Genomic DNA, 23,400 nt, shown 5'->3' with positions numbered 1-23,400 from the left:
CCCTCAGGCAACTCATTCAAGAGGCCCTTTGGCATGGAGGCCTGCATATGGCGCTAGAACTGGGGATTGTGGGTCCTCAAGATGCAACCAAAGATTGAAGATCTCCAACTGTGACCTTTGGGTTTCTCTTTGCCTCTTCCACCCTCTGTCCCACTAATGACACTGAGAAGACAAGCTTGTGACCCATACCAGGCCATGCCGCTGCTGCTTCAAACTTTTTTTTTTTTTCATTTAATACTGGTGACAGTATCTTTGACTTTTTTTGAAACCACCTCTTGACTTGTGAAAGTCAACATGGATTGGTCTTACTAATTCTGAGAGTCCTCTTATTTCCTGAGTGGTAACCAATGACGAATTTGATGCTTTCAAAAGGAGCACAAGACAAAAAAAAAAAACAACAAACAGTTTCCCAAGATGAATCTAAGGTTTGAAGATGTTATTGTAGTTTTTTTTTTTGTTGGCTTCATTGTGTCTTCATTGGGCTTCATTCTAAATAATTATTAGAGTTATAATTTCAGCTATTTCATTTCTACCAAGAATCACATTTTGTTATTTGCACAGTGCATTCTGTATAGCTTTTTGCTCCTTTTTCTCATTAAGAATAAAGTAGGTGCATAATATATTGGGATGTGAGACTAAAATCTCATTTGATTGTTGCTAACATACTCAGTCATAGGATTGACTTCACAGATTTACCTTTCACAGGGTTCAGAAACATACTGTATATGGACATATTTAAGAGCATAAGAAAAAAAAAAAGAAAAAAAACTGACTGGTCAACATGTTATGAGAGAATTGGTGAGGATTCAGAACTTTTTTGTGGTTCGTTTGTATCTACAGTTTGTATGTGTACTGTGTTTCATTAGATTGGTTTACTTATTTGACCTACTGCATGAGATCACACACAAAGGGTGTGTGCATATGACAGCTTTTCCATCAATGGCCTCGCAGAGGGATCAAGACACTGATCCTTATGATGATGAACCTTATGTCCATCATTCCATAACGATGGAACACAAACTCCGTTTCTTTTCTTTCCAGACGCCTTAAAAGACATCGCAACGACAACAAGAAAAAGGAAATGAACTGAGGTGCTTCGGAGGTCTTCTCTGCAGTAGACCATAACGGGAATAACCGAGGAATCTTTCACCTAAAAATCGTTAGAAAAGCAAAACCTCCCTACAGATCATTCCAGGTGCACGCAATTGTGTTCATTATCGGCTGAGCCAGCTTGACCAGTCGCAAAGAAAACACTGGGCAGGTTTGCTGGCATTCGAGTCTGATGAAGAGCACATATGCTGTGTATGTATCCTGTGGGCTGTCTAGGCCTACCAACGTCACAAAGCAGAAGACAGAGTAGCAAAGTCTAGGTTACATTCCACGCAAGCACTCGTAAACCTTTAGGTTTAGTAAATAACCGTGGCTTTCCAAGACTCAAAGTTCTCATAAGGATCTCAAGCCTTAACAAAAAGAAAAGAAAAGAAAAGAAAAGAAAAGAAAAGAAAAAAAGCAATGGTAGCCAATGTAAGAGCTAAGCAATTCTAGTTGAACAGGGTCTCCTTCTGCCGCACGCTGAGGAAGTGGTAAAAAAACATGAGGAGCAGCGAACTGTGAGACCACATCTTCATCACCCCTATAACTCTTAAAAAAAAAAAAAAAAAACACTAGCCATCTCTAAGAGCCCTGAGAACGTCTACTGACTGTCAGTGCAGACTGACATTAACGCTGAGAATACAATGTGCAAAAGACACACTGCTGTGGATGCATGGGGCACTTTCAGTTTCTTGTAAACGTTAAAAGCTCCAGTAAAATAATCATATTTCAACAAATCCTGTAACAATCACAACGGGAAATGGAAAAAAAAATATTAGGTGTGTGTTTATGTAGAGAAAAATGAAAATGTGTAGGCCTATGTGTGCGAGGCAAGAGAAGTCTACAACGGCAAGTACGGCATTTTCAAATTTCACATCACTTTTTCAGTTTTTAATCTCTTTTTTCCCCTTTAAAAGTTATGCAGTGTGTGTATGCGTTCAGAGTATGCTGTGTTCAAAATGAAACAGGCAACGACGAAACTATTTTATTACTGGTACAGCTCACATTGGGCGCACTGAATAATGGCTTCATATTTCTCTTTTAAACAGAATATTACATCCGGTGAGCTCGTAACACACAGACAATATTCAAAATATTTCATCGACATTAAAACATTGTTAAAATGGAAACCGGGGACAACGTTTCTTGCAACGTTTTCCTACAACCCACGCACAGTCTCATACATTCTACCCCTGTCTATATACGCGCATGTCCATTAGGGGTTTGTCAACATTTGACACGGCAAATGTTCGACCCACATACAACGTGTGTATGTAGAAAATTCAAACTCAATTCAAAATATATTTTGAGTGGTGAGATGGTGAGATGGGGTAACATGAGGATCTTTAATAATTTAAGGGAAAAAAAACAGGGCAAAGAAACGCAATACTAACAGAGGGGAGGGGGAAGAGAGCAAAATAATTTCCTAACGTCAGGCACCAGGCATGCTTCACCACACTCAAATTATAGACAGCAAACAGCCGCCCCGCTTTTTGACAGCTCAAAATGTCACTGTCTCCAACTAGCGTGCTACGTTGTGGCGACCCTGCAGCTGGCACTGAGAGAGAGGTGCAGAGAAAGGGTGCGTTGTTGTAAAAGACAAATTTACTGAAAATCCCCCCCTCCCAAAATCTTGAGAACTCCAATAATCTACTGTGTAGGATGACAAGCTGTTTTTCAACGTTTTATAATGAGTGGTAACAAGACTACTTGTGTGCAATCGCTGCCACTAACAGCGACGCGCTCGAAATGCGAAATTCTCGATAAATAACTAAACTGCCTCAACAACTATGAAGCTAAACATTTGGATTAATGTTATCAGAATAACGTGAAACAAAAGCTTACTTTCCGAGTTCCTCATAAAGCTGGTATTCGTCAGTAAAACGTGTACAGGTTGTCGTTGCCATGTCTCCAGTGTATTCGCGTGGTTCGTGGCTAAATCCGAGTAGTTTTCCTCCAGGTTACCACCAACACTTATAAAATGATTTTATGAGAATAGTGCCGTGGCACTCTGAGGTTCAGTGGATAAGAACAAAATGCTGATATGTACTCGAGTGAGGGAGAGGTTTGCTGACGAGCAGGCTTGACCGCCTTTCCAGCCCCTCACCAAATGCGCCGTTCAAATGCAGTACACTTGCTTTCCGTTGCACTGTTGGAACTGCCTTGAAGGCGCATCTGTTCACCAATAGGGGGCGGAGTGTGACTTCGTCGTGGCACCGTTTCAACACCTGCAACATCTTCCTTCAAGGATCAAACCATAGTGAGGTATTTTGCACAGGGCATTGTTGCACAATAAAATTGCTTTATATGTACTTAATACTTGTCTAAATATTTTAACTGTATTTTTTTTGTTTCTCTTTAATCTGTGTTTTGCTTGGAGACACTGCTTAAGAAATACAGCCCACTATCATCATTCACCGTTATTATGTCATGTTTGTGCCTACTGTAAACAATACAAAGAGACTCTTGAATAAAACAATCTGGAGATACAGATAAAAAAAAAATGGGACATCAAACCCTCTTCTAAATACACATAAAACTATGATTAACTATTAGGAAAGGCAAAATGTGTGGTCCTGCCCACACTGCCTCGATCAGACAATCCAACAAATCTCTGCGGCTGAGGCGGACGAAAACTGCTGAGGGCAGTCAATGTGAGGCACACAGCGACTTCTCTTAACACAGTTCTGCCGCTAAAAAGGGTGGAAAACGTACAAGGTGCACCAACATCACAGTGCCTCCGCTGAACAGCTTACACAATAGAGAACCACGCAAGCCACCACTCAGACACAATCCCCCCTTCTTGTCTATCAAGGCCAAAGGTAAAATGTCTTTTGTAAGTTAAACATGTTCTTTTGTGTGTGTGTGTGTGTGTGTGTGTGTGTGTGTGTTCATCCAATATTACTACATCATCCTGGCATCCAGAATCCTACTGATAGTTATGCTGAACATAATAACTGGTTATATTTTTAATTTGTAGGGACTTTCTGATAACAATTTAAAAAAAAAAAAAAGGCTGAAGGAGGAATGAGTGATCGATAAAAACGTTCAAAAGTTTCCTTTAAAACAGTAGGATCTACTGTAAGATAGTTTATTGATTTCATCTGCAGATAAATGACACATTTTGATGAAGAAAGGGCAAAGTCTATATCACCGCCAATATTTCTACACGTAGCCAAACTCTCAACCAAACTAGAGACTCTCGATATGAGAAAACACCTCTCTAAACCTCACAAACTGTACCGGTTCGGCCATAGTGTCTTCTTTAAATAATTGCATTTACATGTTAAAAAAAATTCATATTTGCTTCTCAAAAATTTCATATATCAAATGCACCTACACAACCGTCTTTTTGTATTTGGCTGAGAGACAAAAGGGTTTAGGAGAGAGAGAAAGTTATCAGTTATATATATTCATACACACAAAACATGTACACAGTAAGAACCTCTGTGACACGCTTAAAACAGTGAAAACCAAGAAAAAAAAACCACTCCTTTTTTTAAGTTCTACAGAGCATGCCAAACAGTCACAAAAATACCATCAGAAAAGAAAAACTTTCAGACATTCCAGAGCTTTCTAACAATTCCACTGGATAAATCGGATCGTCACAATTCTAACCCCTCCAATCCAATCCAATCCATCCATTCCTACGCATCACCTCCTTGACGCAGTAGTATTTTGGCGGGTTTCACAAGGTCCGACGTGGCCTGGAGATTTCAGAGGTGTTTATCTAGCACCTCCCACTGCTTTCTATCAAAACTGCACAGCGCTGGGTGGGATGTCAAACATGGATGGATCAAACTTCTGTCCTTTGAAAGGGGAACCCTCTGCATCCCAGCCTTTCTTCAGCATCTCGTGAACTTTCTGGAAGACAGAGAGCAACCTGAGCCGTGCGTGCGATCAGTGGCTACATTTACGAGAGGACTGCTATTCTTTTAGTCAGTTACGCGCTAGTTCGGGAATAAAACACGTTACATAAAAACCTGGATCAGATTCATCAGAACGAGGTCGATTCCAATTAGAGTCTCATTTAAAATACCCACAAAACTGTAACTGTTCTGTAACTGCTTGTCCTTTCACTTGGCCCGTGTAACACTTTCCTTTGAACACATCTCACCGATCATTTTATTCAGATTGCGGTTTTGGTGTGTAAACAAAAAGCTCAGAAGGATAATATACGTAGCATGTATATCCAGACTTTCTTTCATTTTTTTTTACTTAATGCTTTTATTTTTATCCTTTATTAAAATGTTTTAACAGCATTTTACAGCTGTTATAGTATTTTATTTTTATAGATGAAGTGCATTCTGGGTCAGCTGCTGAATGTTCCTACTTTTATATGGTCTGAACTCTTTGCACTTTGTACTTATACAAGGTTTTAGCATCTGAATGTGTATTATACTCCATGTTGACCCTTAAAACTGTCATAATGTGTCATGAGCTCCACCAAGGTAAACTCCTAACAACCTTTGGTTGGCATGGCAATAAAGCTGACTCGACCTGACTTCACTGTAATTTTTATTTGGTTTGAATCAGTTTAGACTGATGACACATCGTGCATCTAAAAATAGCCAAATTGAAACCAAACCTAATATGATGTCCATGTGGTTTGTTCTACTGCAATTTCTGACGGCACTTTACCACATGTTTACACAGATTCAAGCGCTGTGTGTGTTAAGAGACCAGCGATCTACTCTCACCATTTCATGGCTCTGCGGCTTGCCCTGTAGTTTCTGGTGATAATCGAACGTCAGACGATCTAGAACAGCGTGCTCTTCTTCGTCCACGGACGCCATCGAACGCTCTCGGTTGATCTGGTTCACGTCGATCTCCACCTCCCCCTTCAACACGGCGCTCCACCACACCTCCCCACATTTATTTAGGGAGAGCTGAGGCACACAAACAAAACCTTGACATCACTGTCATGTAATCAAAACCACCTCCCCCCCCCCCCCAACACACACAAAACATTCATCGTGTTTGCCACTGGCTTGCATCTGACACCACGCACTGTAAAGGTGACCGACAACACAGCAAAACTTTAAAATTTACTCTCACGCGTCGTATTAAAATCCACAAAAGAAAGTTTTTTTTCTCTCTCTCTCTCTCTCTCTCTCTCTCTCCACTACGATCCTTACAAGCACGCAATGCCCGGGCTCCAAACTCCAGAGGGAATTTTCAGTGTTAATTTTGTGTGTGAGTTCTCCCTCCATCAGCACTTTCTCAGCGGCTCCCTCCCTCACCGCCACTCTCACGCTCCCTGGCTGCATGCTCACGGACACCTGAAACACGGGGGGGGGGGGGGGGGGGGGGGGGGGCAGGTAAACGACAAATAAAAAAAAAATTACCTCCAAAATGAAAAGCAAAATGAAGGTTTAACATGACGTGTTGTACAGTTAACCCAAATGACGGCCCTCATGATCACATTACACTGTAGTGGTCTTAAGTGAAACGGTATAAATGTTAAACAGGATGATTCTTATGACAGGCACATGAGAGCCGCTAAGACACACACGTAGATAAAAGATGGTGGCATCCGAAAGCGTCCGTTGATAGATACCTGTTTACCCTTGACTATATTAGGCTGGACATGCACTCGAACTTCTACATCAGTGTAATCCTGCGACCAGCTGTAATTCTCTCTGACGGCCCCATTGTAGCTGTCCGGGTCAGCCTGAAAAGTGTCGTTCCCTCTGTGGAAAACAAACAAACGAGATATATATATACACACATAGAGATAGAGAGAGAGAGAGAGAGAGAGAGAGAAACCAAAACAAGACTATCTGAGTAACCCCAAGGAAATGCCATAAATCTCACTGCTGAGTGATGATCCTCACTTTATGTTTAATATCAAAAAGCTGACATTAGGATATCAGGACAGAGTGATTTTCTTTTTTTTTTTTAATCAGTGTCTAGAACTCACGCTGCAGCTGTACTGGGTTGCGCGCTGGGAGCTACTGCAGATGCCTGGTCACTGTCTCTGGGCTGGGCAGTAGCATTGCTGGCTTGTGATCCTGGGTTGACCGCTGGGGTCTGCTCTGTCGCTGGAACAGATACAGGAGCGGGCTCCTCTCTCGTCTGCTCGGATTCAGCTTGACCTTCTGACGGAATTTCTATCTCCTGCACTGCGGGAGGAGCTGCTCTTGACTCCTCTTGAATCTGAAGAGCCCTTTCTCTGTCTTGTGCTGCTATCTTTTCGAATAATTTAAATGTCTAGAAGGAAAATATCAGAAGGCCCATGTGACATTTGTTGTGAAGTGATAAATACAGATTAAGTGATAAAACAAGAGGGATCTCACGACGCTGATATTACCTGTTACACTGCAGTACGACACGTTACGCACCAATAAAATGGAAACGACGACTAGCTGATCACGATATTGATCCATTAATGAACATTTGCTACTTTAAGACAAACTTGCGTTAGTTCAGATTTTCCTAACTAGCGTTAAGCCGGCCCGTGGTACTTGTGTAACTGCATGCTCATAACTGCGCTAGCCACAAATACAACATGCTTGGAAGGTTGCTAGGGTTTGTTACCTTGAGAACCATTTTTTCTGCCACTCCTGGTGGGAAGCCCATGCGGTCGTTTGGACTTTGGAGAAGGCGGTAGAAGTCAGTCTTTCGGTACAGAAAGCCGAAGTAAACCTGTAGAAAATTCTGTATGTTTCCAACATGTTGCAAGATGCCTAGCAGAGCATTGTCGTACAACTCTGTCATTTCGATAGGTGACGACATTCTCAAAGTAAAGTACTTTCAGGCCTTAGCTACTGTAAATACAAACGAATTTTAGATTTTTTTCAAAGATATTGTCACTCTGTCACTATTTTGAGCTGAGAACAACAGCTACGAGTGTGATGACCCAATGATTCCAAAAGTGTTTCCGGTTCGAATTTTCTCGAGAAAACTGTCATAATAAAAGTTCTCCTGAAGTCTGAAATACCACTTCGCTAACCGAGCTAATTAATTAATGATGAGTCAGGTCCCGCAATGACATGATATTAAATTAAATTATATTTGGAGTGGATGGTCTTAGATTGAACAAAATCCTAAGCACTTACTAGGTGCCAGTATGCATTTCCAACATACAGACTCAAGACAGAAAAACTCTTGTAGAGGTTCTTCTTTTATTTTGTCCCATATATTTACAAACAGTTTATACGTGCACACGTGCTGGAAATACACCCAGGCCCCTAGTGTCCAGAATTCTAATTCATGATGATCCCTAAAGAAGAGTTGGCACAAATGATCCGAAACATACACAGTCAAAAATTTGAGAGTGACCGGTTTCCTCCATTATGTCAAATTCGCTCTTAAATGTGCTTCGAAAAACGAGCTTAGAGAAACAGACTTGAGGGAGAATGACAAGTCTGATGTTTTTCGGGATGTGTTTCGAGGGTCTTTTAGCTGTAACTGAACCCGTCTGTAAAAAAAAGTCTGTGGCTTTACTAACAAATCTGAATAAATCTGGTGCTTGTCATGGGGCGATTGTGAACAGAAATACAAGCTGACTGACTACTACTAAATTTGTCTGAAAAGGCTGTAACAGTCTTGGTCGCTCATGAAAAGAGATTCTACCCCCTATCCCGATTGACATGTTAGTACATGATTCACTAAATGATTTTTCAGGAAAGAAAGTCCCTTCAGTGCCCTGCTTCACTTACTGTCTCCAGTTTTGTGAGATGAAACTTTGCTAGACTCTAGCAGTCATTTGATCACTTATAATACCTGATCACGGTCAGGACACTCGTTACCTTTAGGGAGCAGAGGGCTTAAAACATCATTCACTTTTCAAAGCTGCTTACCCTAATTAGGGTCGCAGGGTGCTGGAGCCCGTTCCGGCGCTCACTGGGCGAAAGGCGGGGAAACAGTATGGACAGGTCGCTAGTCCATCGCAGAAAGCTTAAAACAATTCCTAATTGTTGTATTTTCTCCCGATCTCTACGTCAATGACTATTATGACGGTTCCTTTTGCATTTCCCGTTCATCTTTTTACAGTATCATTATTTATGATTGCTGTAGCATCACGAGCACAGTATTATGTCATTCTCACAAAGCCTTCGTGAGTTTAAATTCGAGGGAATATGACAGGAAGACTGCGCCCTCTTGTGGCAAAGCTCTGCACTAACGTCCATCTGCAGCTGACAGTCTGAACTCTTGTGATGCTTGTGCTCCTGTGTGCCTGCGGTCCTGTGGGCTGTGCGCCTTCTCCAGTAGCAGCTCTGCCTTTTCTCTCCTCATCCTCTGCTCCTCACAGTTCTCCTTCAGCTTCTGTACATTCCAGTGCAGCTCCCACACACGTCTAATTCTCTCCTCCAGCTTGTGACAGCATCTTCACAATCAAACCAGACCAGAGCTCAGTCAAAGACTGGCCACGACATGACAACATCCAATGGAACCATCACCCGCTTACTTCACAGACACCATAACTATTTTTTCCCCCACCTTTCACCCTGCCATTAGGCAGATTTTCTATAGTTATTTCACTATAAATAACTATATATGCAAAATATATTGCTTAGGAGGTCCAAGGGAAGGATCTTTATGAATATCCTCTTTATCCTCACCTCTCAGGCCATCATTACGGGAGGAGGTGCACCCGTGCTGCTGTACTGGCCTCTCAACCTATAGGAGCCCGACATGTCAATAAGAACTTTAATAATGTTATAATGACTATAACGGAAAATGAATTCATTCAATTAGGCGGCTGTAGCAAAAAAAAAAAAAAAGTTTATTGTAATCACTCCCTCATTTCTTCCAGCTTCCTTTTTCTTTTTAGGTCTTTCCTTGTCCTCTCTGTTGATTTCAGTGGGACTTGAGACAGACATGCACGTTCCGCTGGTTGAAGGAGTTGGGAAGACACCAATTAACTCCATAATTCATCCACTCCCGTTAAGTCTTTTCTGATATGCTCACAGTCAACTTCCTGTTTGCGTCCCATGCGTAATTCTGATTGGCTGAGGGGGACACAAATCTGTTTGTATGTCGTACCTGTGCCGCTGCTCTAAGATTCCTGTCCTTTTCCATCATCAGGAGCTTGGCAGCTCGGTACTGTCCATGGTCCTGACCAGTGTTGGACTTATTGGTGCTGAGGGCAAAAGTAGGGCCTATAACAGGAACCATATCTGTGTCATGCAATTGTGACACTGCACGTGAATGTGGTTTGGCGTCTGTGTATATGTATGTCCCTGCACATACATACATGTCTGTATGTGTTTGTGTGTGTGTGTGTGTGTGTGTGGCACTACTGCTCATCAGCTCAGGCACACTGGGCAGGATCTCACTGGGCATCAGTTTGGGACACAATTGGCACGGGTACGGGTAAACACTGCTACGTCAAGTACATTTCTACAAGGGAATCTGCAATTTTGCTGATAAGAGAATCAATTAGTAATCACTCTCACAGAATTACTATAAGCATTGAACTGGAATTTTAAGGTTGACCCCTTAATGCGATCCCTGGGTTTTCTTTGCCACTCACTACGTATGGAAGGAAAGTGAGATCCTTGAAACCTGGATCTTCATGACTGAGAGCTTGGAGATGGTCTCTCCTGCATTCAGAAAGCCAAATGAACAGACTGAGCTCATTCAGCTTTCTAATGGACCCTTTAAATCTAGTCTCTGTTTGTTTCTGTAGAAACACTCTGATCATTCCCACTTTATTTAAATGTTTGCCCCACAGCCGTCTGCCGCTAGCAGGTTTGTCCTGAATGAAACAAAATATCAAAATCCCTTAAACCTACAAATGTTTCCTTGTGAAGTCTTCCCGTCAAGAGCATTTTTTGCAAAGGTCAGTGTTGGGCTATCAGCCAATCTGCTCCAACCCCCCTGGAGGATTTGGCTGTTTTATGGCTCACGTTTATAAAAAAAAAATTTGCTTTGTCACCGAACCAATCCTGTCACTTTCTGTCAGGGCTCTGAGATGCTGAGAAGAGCATGGACGAAGTGGCACCAGACCTCTTTTTGGACAAACAGGAAACACTACGCAGAGCATTTAACTCAGCTTATTTAACTCAGCTGCATATATTATTCTTCCTTTGTAACTCACCATCAGAAACATTCTTTGCTGGAAGCGTATCACCATTGGAGATCTTTTTGCATGGCAGCTACTTACAAAAAAGAACTTAAAACTTTGTGGTAATTCTCGGCGAATGCACACACTTCCTGAGGACGGAAACGAAAAAAAACACAAAACCACACTTAAGAGGCTGTAATGAAGAGTGCACATATTTTGGAATAAGTTGAAATTTATGTAATGGACCATTCTTTATGTTTTGATGGAAGTACATTTCAACCACTCATATTTAACCAAGTTTACCAAGATATACACATTTATACAGAACACACACACACACACACACATATATATATATATATATATATATATATATATATATATATATATATATATCACACATATCTGTTTATATATATCTACAGATGCAGATAGATGCATTAGATAATGCAACAAATGCATTATCTACAGATGCATACTTTATTAATTAACCAAGTCCCGCGTTATGACCACAGAACACCCAGAGCAGACAGGAAGGAAGTTGGAGAGCAAATACCAGATCTTGCTGTCTAAACTGTCTAAATCTTGCTGTCTAAACTGGTTGTTGTTGTGTTAGAGTAGGCACACACTCGTACATGCACACAGACATGCACACACAGTGCTTCACACACTCGTACGTGCAGTCTTTCAGTCTCATCCTGCAACAGGTCTTCTCAAAACTGTGTTTGCTGTGGTGCATAAAAATTGACATTCATTCGTTTTTTCTTGTGATGACTGGTTTTCTTCTATGAATGAATGTCACAAAAAAAGAGATAAATAATGTTCTCAGATCCTATGTAGTCACATTCACTTAGCTAACCGATGACGAGGCTCTGTTGGCAAGGTCAACGTGTTTTATAATATTGCAGCCACCCTGCTCCCAATCTGTAGGGGGCGCTAGATGAAATTAAGTAAACCGTTGTTGTTTTTTTTCTTTTTGTAAGCATGGCGGCGTCCTTGGTAGGCAGGCAAGCAACGCTTTTGTCGGTGAGAATGCACAGTTATTATCAGTTATTATCAATATTTTTTTTTTAAAGATAAAAACTCCAGTTTGCTTATACCCACTGATGATTCCTCTAGAACTGACATGTAACGTGCATATTAGTTGAAAAGCCGTGTTGAGCACTAGAGCGGTGGCGATGCATATTTGTGTCGCTGTACTAGAGATGCAACCATCGAGGGTGAATGTCAAACTTGTTAGACATTGATTGAACTGACATGTAATTTCTTTGGGGTTTTTTGTATCTGTAAAAACTAAAATTATGATACTTCAGCATTTTCAGGGATGTCATCCATATACTGTTGGAATTCGTAGAACTTACGTAAGATTACAATTTAAATTAAATTCATGAAAGGCTAACTGCCTTGTGAAATCGCTAGGTTGTCGTGCACTCAGCCTAGAGGGGGCTTTAGTGTTGTTCATAAATCACTATTTATCTGATGCGCTTACTGATAATGACGTTTGCTCTATGTTAGCGGAGCATTAAGAGTATTTGGGTTACTCTTGGAGTTATTTGGTTAGTTCCATGAAAATTGAGGAAAAATAGATAATGTTTGATGCCTATAGTACTCGTTCATAATTTGAGATTATCTTTTTTTTTTTCAATCTTACTGGATTGATTGGTTGATTTGTTGGCTGGGTGATCACATATTCAGCGACAAATGGGTCATGAACGCCCCGTTTCTTCAGACTGTTCACCATACTGCCTACATTTACACATTAGGTTCTAAAATAACAGTCGGTCTCCTTAACCTCTTAGACGGCGATTAGCAGATGGAGTTCTGCAGTATGCCTCAACGTCACAGCGAGAAGCATTCACTCAACCGCAGCTTGCTATAAGGTAGAAAACTCCGTTATTTTCTTTAATATAACCGTATCTAAGTAGATTAAAATATGTTTGTGGTACGCTCTGTGTTTTTATCCTGTACAAATCTACATGCTTGCAACCTGTTTGTTAATTTATTTTAATTAATTCATGCTTTAACCGATATCTTATGTATAAAGAGTCTTTATGTCGTTCAGTTAAGACTACTGTGATTCATTAGTCTGTCTGTTCTGTGTTTGCAGAACCGTGCTGCTCGTATTCGTGTGGGGAAAGGTGACAGGCCGTTAACTTATGAGCAGGCCCTTCATCCCCATCAGATTGGCCATCGGAAAGGTTGGCTTTCTCAACATACCAGTAAGTCGATACTTTTCAATTTCCCAGTTACTCAGTGTCCTCTAACATGGTTTAGATATGACATGGATGTAAAAGGATCCTACATAACTGATCCAAACAATTGTCTCACATTAATTGTCGGGGGTATTCGAAGTACGTACCTGTCCTAATAGCAGAGCCCTATGGCTTTGTTTTGCCAGGAGCATGAAGCCATGGGGCTCCTCTATTAGGAGGTTTACTACTTACTCTGAGTTCACTTATCTGGGTTAGTGACTAAACTACATACTTGGAATACCCCCGTTGTCTACTTTTTGGTTGTTGTTGTTTTCTGTAAAGTCTATACAAGCTGTACAGTCTCCGCATTAAAACTCTATCTCTGTATCTTGCTCCAGGTAACCTCAAAGGAGAGGGCGGCGCAGCCGAAAGGACCATTGAGGATGTTTTTATTCGACGCTTCATCTTTGGCACTTTTCCAGGGTGCCTAGCCAATGAACTTGTGATCAAACGTAGGGGAAATCTCCTGGTGATTTGCGCCCTCATGTTACAGAAACTTCCTCCGCAAAAGTTTTATTTCCTCATCGGTTACACAGAGACATTGCTCTCCCATTTCTACAAGTGTCCCGTAAAACTGGAGGTGCAGACACTGGAAGAGAAAGCAGTCTACAAGTACCTCTAAGAGCAGTCTGGGAAAAGAATTTCATGGGTGAAATGGAAGGTTCTAATTCTTCTGTGTGTGCTGGAAAATCTAAATAATATATTATAAGTCACATGACAGCCACAATGAGTGGTTTAGTACACCGCGTATTGTGCGAGATGTCCTATAACCAAGTCTCAAAGTTTAAAACTTCATTGTTATTGGTTTACAATAAAACAATTTGATATTTCTCCCCCTGGATTGCAGATTTAAGTTTTTTTTTTTTTTTTTTCTCCTAACCTTGAAAAGTACTGGTGAACTCTGCACAGACATAACGCTCTTAACTGAAGAGTGCTTGCTCTTTGCATATAATTTGATTATCTCAGTGCTTTTTAATTTCCGTAGCAAGCAACGGCTTTCTTCGCACATGTACAGCTCAACAAATCTGTTTTGAGATCCTCAAAGACAGTTCAAATGAAAAATGAAACTCATCTCTTCAGATGAACAGGGAACGCAGGGCACAAACTAGAGAACACTGTTATTTTCGTGTTATTTTCTTATCACTTCTCAATGAACAGTGCGTCTTAGAGTAAGAAACTGCAATCAAATCCAACTGGTCAACAAAAAATTCCATAGAAGAGGTTGTCAGTGGTATGCTACTTCATACATTTATTGATTATCCAAAAATTCAGCAACATTTCTAGTGTACAGATGTCTTAATGTTGCTTTAGTGCAAAGGAGAAGGCACATAATCAAATCATCATTTAAAAAAAAAAAATAATAAAAATAATCAAGGATTTGGCAGAAAGTGAAAGATTTCCCTTAAGTATCCGTCGTTGTCCTGGAGAAGACGACATTCATTTTAAAACGATCACGGGTGCAAACAAAGGAAGTGACATAAGATTGGTGTTATATTGTGTGAGGCACAGGGGTGCACTCCCAAATGTGTTTGTTATTGTTCTAACAGTCAGAGGTACTATGGCCCCTCACAGGTACAGTAAATGCAGATATATTTCACATTTAAAAAAAAAACAAAAAAAAAAAACACATGACTCGAATTGTGAGATGAATGTAACTCTGACACGTCATTTTTTTGGTAAGGAGACACTATCGAGGAAATCGGAGGAACAAAACAGAAACATCCTCTCCGATTTCACATCAGAACACGACACGTACGTCCGGATTCACAATTTGTCTTTCATTCATCATAAAAGTGCTCAAAGAAAAAAAACAAAAAACAACACACACTACTTTCTTTCTCTCCATCATGTAGGAGCAGAGCAGGGCTTTGGTTTACAGGAAGTAAATGCTGGATTGTGTGGAAAACAAAACAAAAAAAAAAAACTATTGGAACTATTTGGTCTTGTGAACAAGATTCCAGCAGGTAATTACTCCAAAGGTAAACTGTTAAAACACATACAGAGGGAGGATTTTTTTTTTTTTGTCAATTTAAACTCCTTCCCGGGGTGAATTCACATTCTAGGATGCGTACATGACCTGACAGATTCAGCTCCGAAAACTGCTGAGGAAAAACTTGAGAGTAATGAACTTCACAGTGATCTGTCTACACACGTGACGTGCACGATACATCCCTCCTGTTAAAACTGAGACATCGATAAAACAAAAGAATTCAGAACAGGGCCTGGGTCCTGCCCACCCCCCCCCCCCCCCGCCTTCGGCTCTCATTTTTTGGTATCTCGGCAACTGCTTCCTTCGCAAGACTGAAGTTTTATCAGCCGTTGGTTCATGGTCTGCAGGAGAGCTGGATCCACCTTCTTCACGATGTTCTCCAACTGATGGGGGTCAGCCGTTAAGTTGTACACCTCCACGAAAGACTGCGGAGAGAGGAAGGCAAAGAAAAGAGGAATGTGAAACAGAACATGATCCTTAACAAACCATAATAATAAGAATCACCTAGAAACTTTCAAGAAACTGTCACGGTACGGCTCTGTGTTTGGGGACAAGGCCTAAATAGTGTATTTTACAAGAAAAAAGATAGAGATGCCTGAAGCTACATAAATAAAAATGTTTAATGAACATCTAACTGGGAAATGGGTTATTTCAGCATGCAGACTGTAAAAAGTGGATATTTTTATCTACTATAAGGCTGTTACTAGATGCTTATCGTAGGTATATAAATACAAAAAGACGGATAGGAATTCTCTGTTTTAAATTATTCAGGTGACTATCACATGATCTTTTAGTGGTCCAGGGCACAGCACACACAATGCATTGTTCTACAGCAGTACAGACTGTACTTTATGACGAGCTGTATAACAATTACAGTAGCAGAGGAAGTGAGTGAGTGAGTGGGGCTCTATGACTGAAACACGTAATAGAGGGTGCATGTATGCATATGGGTAAAATATTAAAGTACTGTAAAACATGGTCTTTGGACACTTCAGCTGACTCTCTGCCCTCTGGACTGCTGGGGTCACGAGGAATTCGATGAAGTGACACGCTGCTGACTCACCTCATTATCCGCAAACTCACAGTACTGTAGATTGTGGTCTTTAAGAGTGCGCACGCAAGCATACGTGTTGTTGTAAGCATCTTCGCAAACACAATCTGGGAAACAATTCTGTAGGGACAAGGTATCGAAACATGCGTGAACTGCGTTACGTTTGACACATGTATTTTAGGTGACCAGAGAGAGCAGTAAAAGAAAAAAAAAAAAAAAAAAAAAAAGCTTATGAAATGTGTGAGACTATGAAATTCACTGTAAATAAAAAAAAGGTTATACTCACAGCAAGCCCTGGACCAAGCTTTGGACAGGCTGGATCTTGCACTGGGTGTCCCTCTCCTGTGTACTCCAGGAGAAAGTATGGACGAGTGGTGCCATTACGTAAAGATGGAGCCTTGAGGAAGAGAAACAGCCCAGAAGTGAGGACGGGTGTGATTGGCTGGACAGACAGACACTGGCCAATAGAAACTGATTGACCATCTTTAACTGACCGTTTTTTTTAAAGGATGACCTGAATTATTTCTTTGCTTTGTCTAATAAAGCTAACAAAGAGTATGTTAAATATCCAAAAAAAAATGCACAAACTGAATATAACTATGTAGGATGTAGTTTACTCTAACAAGAATAAGACATATCTATTCCTGTTCTCTAGATGCACTCACCATTTGGGGCAGGAAAGACTGTCCATCCATGTTCACTTGGGTGAGGTTAACACCAGCAATGTCGAGAATTGTGAGTGCCAAATCGATGTTCACCACAGGAGCCTGAAGCACAACCACAAAAAGCCATTAGAAGTTGCACTTTCATAAAGTCTCAGAGTTGGCAAAAACTCGAATAAACGATATACGATGAATCTGTGTGCTCTCGGTTCACCTGCAGGGTCTGTTTCGGTTTGATGCCTGGCCCCCGAACCAGGAGAGGAACACGGATGTCAAACTCGTACAACTGCCTCTTGTCAATGGGCAGGGAAAACTGGCCTGCGTTTTTGGAAAGATTTGTTATATATTTCGATTGAAATGAAGTAAAAGAGCGAGTGGGAGAAATATGTCGGAAGAATAAGCCGTCAAACGCCCTGTACCTGTGTGGTAACCGTGGTCTGATGTGTAGATTATGTACGTGTTGTTTAGTTCTTTGATATCGTCCAGCTTCTTCATCAACCTCTCCACCAAGTCATCGACAGAAAGAAGAGTCTGCCACCTGCGTGCCAGAGACAACACCGCAAATCAGAAACCCGCACCGACAAACGACCAAATGCCATTCACCACCGTATGTTCCCCTGCCTACCTTTTCCGGAAAGCGTTATCTAGGTACTTTATGGAGCTGTCCGTCATCGGGTTCGCAGGCTGCCGCAACAACCAATGTTTATCCTACGACAAAAACCAGACACAAAGCGTTCAGGAGGTATACGGCATTCTCTGTGGCCAACCCCACAGGCGATGACATCACATGACTGGCAGGCCTAGATCAATGCATCAGGAAACTCGTGACCCGATGGTTCATATACAAGCTGATACGGGACTCTACCTTGGCTGGTTTGTTAAAGCTGCCGTCACGAGGTGCCTGCACATCACTGTAGTTTTTTTCATATTGAGGGGCTGCAATCCAGGGAGAGTGGGGGGCGGGGGGGCACAGCATCATGAAAAACGGGTGCTGGGGGCTTCTGTCGTCCAAAAAGTGCAGTGACCTGTTCAACTGTAATGCATGGACATGAATGATTGGTCTTATTCGGTTACAGTTTTTGTTTCTTTTTTGTTGTAGAATATTTGAAACATGATTCCACACATGCGAAAAAACCCCAAAGAGATCTAAGTGTAAATGAGTCTATGCTGCAAAACACTGGTGTTACACTACACGAGCACTGTTGTACTGTGAGTTAAAGAGTTAAACTTGTGTTTCCTGTTAGGGAACACACACATTTTAATGGTGATGAAACAGAGCTCTTTCAAAAACTCAGTTTCTTTAATGCATCAAACTTTCTAAAAAAAAACAAAAACAAACAAACAAAACAAAACAAAACAAAACAAAACAAAAAATCCCCCTAAAGACACTACACTAAAGACAGCAACAAATCAAGATTTGGGTTATTCAAACAGTATAAACAGTCCTGTCGAGACTGTGCGTGCCTACTGGTATTTATCAGAGAATGATGAATGGCTACGGAATGCCAAGGGCTCTTCTAATGGAGTGGCCATTCTAATAAGGTTGGGAAGAATTAGTGCACTGAAGCGAGCATATTTTTGGGGGGGGGGGGGGGGGGGGGGGGGGGGGTGAAGAGACAGGGCAGCGAAGAGTATCACATTCTTGACACCTACGATGTTAGATGGAAACCACTTGTCATTTTGAGGTGTGATAGAAAAGGAAGCAAGTGTTGCCTTGATGCAATTAGGTGTTTATGCTTTTGTTTTTCGGCATGCTCAGACGGCTTAACACAGGGAAATACATATTTGGGAGAAAGAAAGCAAAGAAGAAAGAGGAAACATTACATCAGATGCGATCAGGAGGACACATAAGCTGTTGTTTTATAAGCCAGAGATGAAGCGATAGCGCTGGACTACAGAGCTAAGATTTCAAGACAAACTTCCAAATGGGAAAAGAGAGAACAGCATAAGCATAGCACACTGGGCCTGTATGAAAGACTCGTATCTCTCACAGCAGGATGAAAAGATCTCATCCACTTACATCACAAAGTTAAGACCGCAAGGAACCAGAACAGTGCGAGGCACTACTGTATGGACACAAAGTGGCGTCGTAAAATAAAACAGAGGTAGGGTGACACGCTAGGCTACCCACAACGGTGTGGAAGATTTTAAGGCCGGCCTGAAACGGGTGAAAAAAAATTCTGTCCGTACTATCTGATAAGAGTGTGTGTTATGGCTTGCATAAGCAAGACACATGATAGAGGAAAATTCAGGTGACTGTTAGAAGCCATTTTAAATGTATAGATCAGTTAGCGAAAGATATGCAAACTATTGCTTCACAGAGATAGCAAGAGCTCCTGGAAATGTAAACCCTCAAAACACGCGATAAATGAGTGATATGTCACTGTTTCACAGCAGAACCTGAAAAATATACATTAATTCAGCTGTTTTTTTGAGGTTAGTCTTTCCCAATGTTTGCCAAAGGTTAGGTGGTGTGAGAATACCCTTATCTCACGCTCTTTCCAAGAGAAATGGGATGTAAACATTCTCTATGGTCCGTTACAGGGGGAGAGAGATAAATAAAGACAATCAACGGCTACAATCATGGGTATTCATACAAGGATGACAGGGAACATATACTATTCATATAGAGTATTACGTAGCTTAAGAGTGAAATATGATACTTAGATAGGCTGAGTAAATATTTTTAGCTGCCTTTGGGGGCACTACATTACTAAAAGTTAGAATAGGACATACAAGGTCTACTCAAGTTGAAGTGCATTTAAAAATTGGACATTATGATCATGTGACTAAAACTATGCATGTGGGAACACATTAATGAGTGATATTACAGGCCACGGTGAACTGTAGCTGTTTCCTAACACCATCCACAAGAAGAAAGTTTCGATTTTGGCCTTGGGGTTAACACAAAATGTCTAGCTGCTCTGTAGCCTGATAATTGGCCGGTCGGCTAAATCACATGGTTTTTTTTTTTTGTTTTTTTTTGGCATTTCTGCTTTCAGTTTTAATCAGGGGAAAGATAGTGCAGTGCATGAGAGACCTGAAGACTGTTTTAGCCCATTCAGCACAAGAGGAGCAGACCAACTGTTAAACCTAAGGTCTGTAAAAGGGAAACGTTGTAAGAAGAAGAGAGCATGTACATAGATAATGACAGATTGCATAGTGTCGACTCATCATAAGGAAAATATGGACAGGAAGTTAATCAGACCCTGCACATCCTCATTCCATAAAAAAAAAAACCTTAAACAAACAAGAGAATTTATTAAAACCAGTGTCATTTCAAACCATCCATTGCATTCATGGATTCACGAAAATCAAACCATTTTCGCTGGAGTCAAAACAATTACACATTCATATAAACGTGTACAGACACCACCAGTCTATCAATCAGGTCGGGTCAGTTCTGCTAGGCTGCAGTCACAGAATGTTTTGGTTTTTTTGTTTTTTTTTTTGATGAAAGCAGACTTACGACAAGGTCAGTGAGGTAGTCCTTTTCATAGTTATCTCCATGCTTCTCCTCCTTTCCATTCACTGAAAGGGTGTAGTTATAATACCGAGAGTTTTGTACCTGTGGACAATGGACCAGGGTTTTAAAATGGGGTAAAAACTGGATCGATACAATTCAGTCTTGCGTCTGCAAACGCGGTGAGAAAGAAGGCAAACCGCCAGATGCAGCACTTGCCTCTTTACCTTGTTCCTGGTTTAGATGTGGTTAACACAACAATGAGGAAAAAAAAAACCAAACCCAAACCGCAGACTCTACGTGAGCATTGTTTAATTATGCTGGTTTTATGGACAGTAAAACTCAATGCGAGTTGTTCGATTTGCCAAAGCTCATCACTGTTAACTCGAACCTAGAGAGTCTGAAGTATGATAAGAATACGTAGATTTCTTATTGCCTGTGCATGCAAACGAAATGGGAAGAGGTGATAACTCACCAGCGCGTGCCATTGATCCCAGCCAGGAGGCACATGACTCACACCCCCTGCCTCTTTTGTTCCGTACTGAGAAGGCAAAAAAATCCCCCCCAAAAAAAAAACGGTTGACAGTTGAAGAAACGCCCCGCCATTCTTGTAAAACACAGCACACTGAACAAAATGTAATTAACTAACTGACTATGAAAATAGGCAATGTAATGTTTAGCCATTCCATTATGAGTAGACTTTACTGAGAAAGGAGAGAAAGGAAACGTAATAGCTAATGGTTTTTTGGGTTCTTTTTAAGCTAAACAGTCACTGCACTCCATATAACGGTTAGGTCTGAGATACCTGATTGAGATATTTCCCTCCATAAAAGGTCTGATAGTTCTGTTTGCTGAGGTAAACGGGGAAGGCCAGAGGTTCGTGGGCCTTCTGCCAGGCCGGACTGCTGCAGTTGCCTGACAGGGAGTTGTTGTGGACTTGATGATTGTGGGGGTATTTGCCTGTTAGGATGCTGCTGCGACTTGGACAACACAGAGGGGTCGCTGCAAACTAAACACACAGGCGGGAAAAACAGACAAGAAATATCAATGAGACATTACAGTAAGCCGGACAAACGTGTTGAAATGTTGCTCTCGTTCTTTTTTTTTATTTGTTTCAGTATCCATTCCATTGAACTACTGACACTCTCTAGCACACAGAGACTGTACGATAATTACTTACAGCATTGGTAAATGTGGCACCCTCATCACCTATTAGAGCTTGAGTTTTCTTCATTGGTTTCTGTGGGGGGGAAAGGTAAAATTCAGTCACCAAAGTAAACAAGAAGAGCAAACACAAACTAAGTTTATGATTAATTTATTGGCATATATTGTCAGCAATGTTGTGTAACTAACTAACTAGCTGACTAACAAATAAATAAATAAATAAATAAAAGCGAAGAAGGGCGCTGCGATTCTTAGCCGAAATGGGGTCTCTTCCAAATGAAGAGCATCGTGACAGATCACCAGTGCATAACACGATCACTTCCTACGATTAAAAATCGATGAATTTTGAGGCTTAGATCTAAAGCACTCCTTAAGTAAATAGCCAGAGTGCATTAGCTTCTACCAAGCAATACAAATACCATGCAATACACACAATAGTACTGTTCGCTTTATTGACTACTGTGTATCACATTTGAACCAGCATGCTACCGAGATCATCCTAATTGCCCTTAAAACTGAGCCTGTTGTCCTTCTAAAACGAGGTCCGGATGCATCTATTTCAGTGATGGTCGTGAACGGTTCGAAACTCACCATTCCCCCCAGCTGCACGTCCTGGTCGTCGGTGACAATGAGGACAATATTGCTCGGTTTGATGCTTTCTGAACTCCTGATTATACATGTTAGTAGTGTGAGGAACAGCACAAGGTTTCTCAAGCCAGAACTACACCCCCGATGACTGGTCCTCTGTGTGGCACTTGCTGTCAGACTTGCCATGAGCTTTCAACCACGCTGGTTGTTAACCTGGCTTTAACTGAGGTTTTGATCATAGAGAAGTACCTAAAGGGAACAGAACGAAAGTCATGCAAAGATTGTATGATCAAATTTGAGGAAGTGAAACTCTGACGGTCATATGACTGTGTTTTGTCATGTGGGAGGGACTTCACCCCTTTTGTAACGTTGAACTTGTGCAGCATTTCTGAGTGCACTTTCGCAGGAATATCTATGAAGTGCGAAATATTTATTAAAAGTTCAGTGCGAGGTACACCTACACAAATGTTCTTCCTCTCGTTTGTGGCTATTAAACGTTACTGGGATCTGTATATCGGCTAACTTTAAAAGTTTCTCAGTCGGAATCCAACTAGCTAGCAGAGTCAATCAAGCATAACAAGCGTTGGATATCCAGTGTTACTACCGTTGACATTTTGCTGGCAATCTGCAGGTTACTCAGGTTATTCTAGCGCATTAACCCAACCGCGTGGATCTTTTTTTTTTTCTTTTAGATGTCGGGCTAGTTCATGTGATTACACATACATTTCCATTTCATCATCATCATTAATATCTATACAATAGATTATCTAACTTGCGAATTTAAATCCAGCGTTATACATCTACATTATTTGCTGATTGCCTAGTGACCCTAAACTATCAAATCGACCAGTTAGATGGTATTTTAACTTTAATTACCCGGACATTATCGTTATAACAATGGTTAACCTCATTACACAACATCGTTTAATAGTAAGTAAACAAACTTACCCGTAAGATTTTGAAAACGCACTACTGTGAAACAAAACTCATGACACAGCTGCGCGGTAAATCTATACACCTCGTATTGGACATTCCACAGAGGACGATAATACACTTGTGTAGTTCCCCGTCGGAACTACTTAGAGTGATGCACCACTCCTTTCTGTCATTTACCTCCAGCTGC

The 23,400-nt window shown here is 41.1% G+C and overlaps 4 protein-coding genes across 5 annotated transcripts in view; 1 reads left to right on the top strand and 3 right to left on the bottom strand.

Moving 5' to 3' along the window:
• The window catches only part of camk2b2 (calcium/calmodulin-dependent protein kinase (CaM kinase) II beta 2), a 48,087-nt gene extending 45,088 nt beyond the window's left edge, over window positions 1-2,999 (bottom strand). Inside the window, exon 1 of the mRNA XM_030768325.1 lies at window positions 2,938-2,999. Coding sequence (XP_030624185.1) covers window positions 2,938-2,999 — 62 coding nt within the window. The remainder of the gene's footprint in view (window positions 1-2,937) is intronic.
• Window positions 3,000-4,316: 1,317 nt separating this feature from the next.
• nudcd3 (NudC domain containing 3) lies at window positions 4,317-7,924 on the bottom strand. The gene is made up of 6 exons (XM_030768330.1): window positions 7,633-7,924; window positions 7,016-7,305; window positions 6,653-6,785; window positions 6,231-6,374; window positions 5,793-5,981; window positions 4,317-4,956 (listed from the first exon to the last, which is right to left on the bottom strand). Exons 1-6 carry the CDS (start codon window positions 7,828-7,830, stop codon window positions 4,846-4,848), a joined length of 1,065 nt encoding a protein of 354 aa, XP_030624190.1. The 5' UTR covers window positions 7,831-7,924; the 3' UTR covers window positions 4,317-4,845.
• Window positions 7,925-12,079: 4,155 nt separating this feature from the next.
• mrps24 (mitochondrial ribosomal protein S24) lies at window positions 12,080-14,193 on the top strand. Its single transcript, XM_030768338.1, has 4 exons — window positions 12,080-12,133; window positions 12,907-12,987; window positions 13,215-13,326; window positions 13,698-14,193. Exons 1-4 carry the CDS (start codon window positions 12,092-12,094, stop codon window positions 13,979-13,981), a joined length of 519 nt encoding a protein of 172 aa, XP_030624198.1. The 5' UTR covers window positions 12,080-12,091; the 3' UTR covers window positions 13,982-14,193.
• A 391-nt stretch (window positions 14,194-14,584) lies between these two features.
• On the bottom strand, window positions 14,585-23,312 carry gnsb (glucosamine (N-acetyl)-6-sulfatase (Sanfilippo disease IIID), b). Of its 2 annotated transcripts, XM_030768323.1 has the most exons (14): window positions 23,226-23,312; window positions 22,281-22,526; window positions 21,706-21,765; window positions 21,331-21,534; window positions 21,001-21,066; window positions 20,532-20,630; window positions 17,928-18,095; window positions 17,688-17,770; window positions 17,482-17,600; window positions 17,277-17,380; window positions 17,066-17,167; window positions 16,687-16,797; window positions 16,413-16,520; window positions 14,585-15,774 (listed from the first exon to the last, which is right to left on the bottom strand). In XM_030768323.1, exons 2-14 carry the CDS (start codon window positions 22,461-22,463, stop codon window positions 15,622-15,624), a joined length of 1,560 nt encoding a protein of 519 aa, XP_030624183.1. In that variant the 5' UTR covers window positions 22,464-22,526; window positions 23,226-23,312; the 3' UTR covers window positions 14,585-15,621. The 2 variants fall into 2 exon arrangements, with proteins under 2 accessions (XP_030624183.1, XP_030624182.1); XM_030768322.1 differs by lacking the exon at window positions 23,226-23,312 and having other exon boundaries at window positions 22,281-22,551.
• Between the last annotated feature and the right edge of the window lie 88 nt (window positions 23,313-23,400).

Source organism: Chanos chanos, chromosome 3 (assembly GCF_902362185.1).
Source record: "Chanos chanos chromosome 3, fChaCha1.1, whole genome shotgun sequence".
Taxonomy (NCBI): domain Eukaryota; kingdom Metazoa; phylum Chordata; class Actinopteri; order Gonorynchiformes; family Chanidae; genus Chanos; species Chanos chanos.
The sequence above is the reverse complement of the archived record's forward strand: the minus strand, read 5'-3'. Positions and strand labels throughout refer to the sequence as shown.